The 4,102-nt window shown below is 44.2% G+C and overlaps 1 protein-coding gene across 1 annotated transcript; it reads left to right on the forward strand.

The window, feature by feature from the left end:
* Positions 1 to 262: 262 nt before the first annotated feature.
* Positions 263 to 1,018, forward strand: LOC125478797. The gene has a single exon (XM_048587416.1). The coding sequence runs from the start codon at positions 263 to 265 to the stop codon at positions 1,016 to 1,018; it is 756 nt and encodes a 251-aa protein (XP_048443373.1).
* The last annotated feature ends 3,084 nt before the right edge of the window (positions 1,019 to 4,102 follow it).

The following is a 4,102-nucleotide window of genomic DNA, read 5'->3' on the forward strand; positions in this document are numbered from 1 at the left end:
CACTCAGTCCGGTTCAAGTTCAACTGGTAGTCTGCCAAGAATTCCTTCGTCGGTCAAGAGTGGACCACATACCCTGCTACCGTGGGGTAGACGAGTCGAGAACATAGAAAAACAGCCTAGACCAGTAAAACAAGACCAGGAACAACCGAGAGCTCTACTATCCCAACAAAAGCAAATCCAAGAAGAGGTAGAGGAACTTTTTAATTAATGATTGCGTGATTTCCAATGCAACAAAGTGGCCGATGAAGCACTATAATGGGATATGACCAACATAAGTAGGTCACCCTTCACGGACGAGATCGAGCAGGCAGAGCCTCAACGTAAGTTTAGCATGCCACACTTTACATCTTTCAAAGGAGATAGAGATCTGGAAAGGCACTTGAAGCATTATCAAAGCACGATGATCCTTTATCGGAGCAAGGATGCCCTTATGTGCAAAATCTTCGCCATTACTTTGCAAGGCGAGGCGCAAGATTGGTTTCATACCTTGCCACCACGATCCATCCGAAGTTTTAATGATCTTTCTTTGGTTTTCACCAAAGAATACTCATCCTACCACTCGATCAAGAAAAAGTCCGACCACTTATTTAATGTGAAGAAAAACCCAAAGAAGTCGCTCCGCGACTATGTGAAGAGGTTCAAAATGGAGAAGGCGAAGATCGTCGTGTGCGACGACTCGATAGCGAGTGCAGCCTTCCAAAAAGGACTCCCAGCAGACCGCCCACTGTTCGGAGAAATGATGATTAAAGAAGATCTAACTCTAGTAGACTCATTTGCTCTAGTAAAGAATCATGCACTTTGGGATGAGGCTCGACGAACAGAGAAGATGCCCGAGCAGCCTCGAAAAGAGTCGGCAATGGCTCAAAGAAAGGAGGACATGAAGCAGTCCAGCAAAAGCAGGCAGGAGGTCAAGCGTAAGGATGGCCCCAAGAACAAAGAAAGCATGGCGACCAAGAACTATTCTAAGTTCTCAATTTCGATCCACCAAATCCTTCGCGACATTAAGAACGAGCCATGATTCAAATTGCCAAAACAATCAAAGGGAGATACTTCCAAGTTGGATCACACCAAGTATTGCACATTCTACTAAGGTCCCAGACACACAACCAACAATTGCTACACTTGGAAAAACTACATAGAGAAACTCGTGAAAGAAGGAAAGGTTGACAGATACTTAAACAAGCCAGCTGCGCAGCCTGGAAGAAATGCAGACAACGATGAGGAGCCGTCAACCAAGATGATTTGAATTAATGTCATCTTCGTCGAATCCGAACACTTGGGGGCCACCAGCAATTAAAAATAAAAAGGAAGATTCACCAGGCTTTACTAGTCTCCCAGATCCAAGTAGCCGACATCCAACCTAGACCCATCATTAGCTTTACCGAGCAGGATGCAGAAGGTGTTGATTTTCCACACGACGACGCACTAGTAGTATCTGTCCAACTAGCCTATGCTATAGTTGACAAAATGATGGTCAACAATGGAAGTGCAGTCAACCTACCTCAACTCACAATCATTCAGAAGATGGGACTAGAAAGCATAATTATACGTCGAGCAGAGGTACTCACTGGATTCAACGGGCACATCTCAACTGCCATCGGCCATATCACACTTGACTTGAAAGCATCGCCAGTTGTCTCAAAATAGATGTTCACGATCATAAACGACCCATCTCCCTAAAATGGGATTCTTGGGAAACCTTGGTTGATCAAGCTGGATGCCGTTACTTTCGTCAAATACCAAAATATCTGATTTTGTATCCTGGGAGAAGGAGTCAGAGAAATCAAGTTTGACCAGGCCACATTTCGACGATGCACTACGCAAGTATTGAAGGAATCAAAGAAGAAGACATTTACTCCCATAGAGGCTACCGAGATCCAAAGGGATGAAGAAGCTACCATATAGCAATTACAGCAAACAGATTAAGAAGATGGAGCCCAAGCAGATGAGATGGGATGGAAACCTGAAGAGAACTCTGAAGATATCATTCTTGATCCCCAACAACCGGAAAAGATGGCTACAATCGGCTCACATCTAAACCCAGCTGAGAAGGAAGAACTAACGGCTTTCCTTAGGAAAAATCGAGACGTTTTTGCATGGTCACCGTTTGACATGCCTGGCATCAACCCCAAGGTAGCCTACCACAAGCTGCACGTTGATCCCGCAGTCAAACCGGTGATCCAAAAAAGAAGACATTTCGCACCCGAGCGAGTAGCGATCATTGAGGCAGAAATTGACAAGCTATTAAAGGCTGGATTTGTAGAAGAGGTAGCACACTCAGTATGCCTTGCTAACGTCATGCTAGTCATGAAAAAAAAGAAGGGCAAATGGAGGGTTTGCGTAGACTACACCGACCTCAACAAAGCATAAACAAAAGATCTTTATCCTGTCCCTTGGATCAATTTATTGGTAGATTCAACCTCTGGGAACTAGCTGCTCAGTTTCGTAGATGCATACTTAGGATACAACCAAATAGCCATATATGAGCCTAATAAGGAGAAAACCGCGTTCGTAATTGAGCGAGGCAACTACTGCTACAAGGCCATGCCCTTTAGCCTCAAAAACATAGGAGCCACTTACCAAGGTTAGTTAACATGATGTTCAAGAAGCAAATTGGGGTAACCATGGACGTCTATGTTAACGACATCATGGTAAAGGGCAAGCAGTGATCAGATCATATCTGCAACTTGGCGGAAACTTTCAATATCCTTAGAAAGTACAAGATGAAGCTCAATCCTACCAAATGCACATTTAGAGTATCTTCAATCCGATTCCTGGGTACTTAGTAAACCAACGAGGAATTGAAGCACATCCCAAGCAAATCAGAGCGATTATAGAGATGAAGTCTCCAACTACCTTAAAGGAGATCCAAAGCTTGACCAGACGAGCAGCTGCCCTTAACCGTTTTCTCTCACGGTCCACAGATTGATGCAAGCCCTTTTTCAAGATTATCAAGAGGGCACAACGAGACAAATGGGATGAACAGTGCAAGAAAGCCTTCCAAGACCTAAAGAAGTATCTTACATCACCTCCTTTACTATCCAAGCTAGAAGCAGTGGAGGATTTATACATCTACCTGGTAGTCTCCGAAGTAGCAGTAAGCTCTGCCCTCATACGAGAAGAGCTAAGGGCCCAACTACTGGTATTCTACACTTCTAAAGCTCTTCTCGATGCAGAAACGAGATATTCGAGGATTGAAAAATTAATTTTGGCTCTAATTGTTGCGGCTCGAAAGCTCAGACTATACTTTCAAACTCATACGATCATCGTCATGACTCAGTATCCTCTACAATCAATCTTACATGGTCCGAACGCTTCTCAACGAGTGATGAAGTGGGCGTTAGAACTTGGCCAATATGGTTAGTTTTTTTATCTCGTATAGCAATAAAGGCCCAAGCCTTGGCATACTTCATAGCGGAATTCATGCCTAGCTTAGGGGATGCAACAGAATGGCCCAACGAAACCTTAGAAGCAACCGAACACACCTTAGCCGTGCATGCTCCAACCGATAGAGATTTTTCGCCTTTGCATGTTGATGGAGCATCCAACTATAAAGGTTCAGGCGTAGGCATGGTTCTTGTCACCCCAGACGGCTTAATACTCGAGCAGGCGATCACGAACCTGCTGCAACTCCACCACTTCTTTCTTCAAATTATCGTTGATCATCAAGGCACTTTGGAGTTCCAACACTTGAGGCTCAAGCTTATCAACAACCTTCTTGAAGTGGATCACTTGGTTGTAAGCGACATCAATTCTTCATCCTTTCCATAAGTAGCAGAGTGGAATTCAGATATGGATCGCTCAAGATCTTGAATCTGAGGTATGTAACACTCGATCTCCTTATTTGCACTTTCATACTTTACTTGGATTGCGTCTAGCCTAGTCTTTCAATCCACAATCTCTTGGCGAGCAGTCTCAAGCTGCAGAGAAGTAGGGGCAGAGACATTAGACCCCTTTAAAGCAGCAAGCTCAGATTCCAATTTCTTGACTTTCTCGACTGAGGAATAAGCTTCGGCTGCCACAGTTCTTGCCACCTCATTGGCAGCCTTGGTATCCTCTTAATCAAGAAGCATGGACTCGGCTACCAGAATCGCTATTTTTT

This window comes from the organism of the source record quoted next, unplaced genomic scaffold, assembly GCF_019419815.1.
Source record: "Pyrus x bretschneideri cultivar Hongxiangsu unplaced genomic scaffold, Pyrus_bretschneideri_v1 Contig266, whole genome shotgun sequence".
Taxonomy (NCBI): Eukaryota; Viridiplantae; Streptophyta; class Magnoliopsida; order Rosales; family Rosaceae; genus Pyrus; species Pyrus x bretschneideri.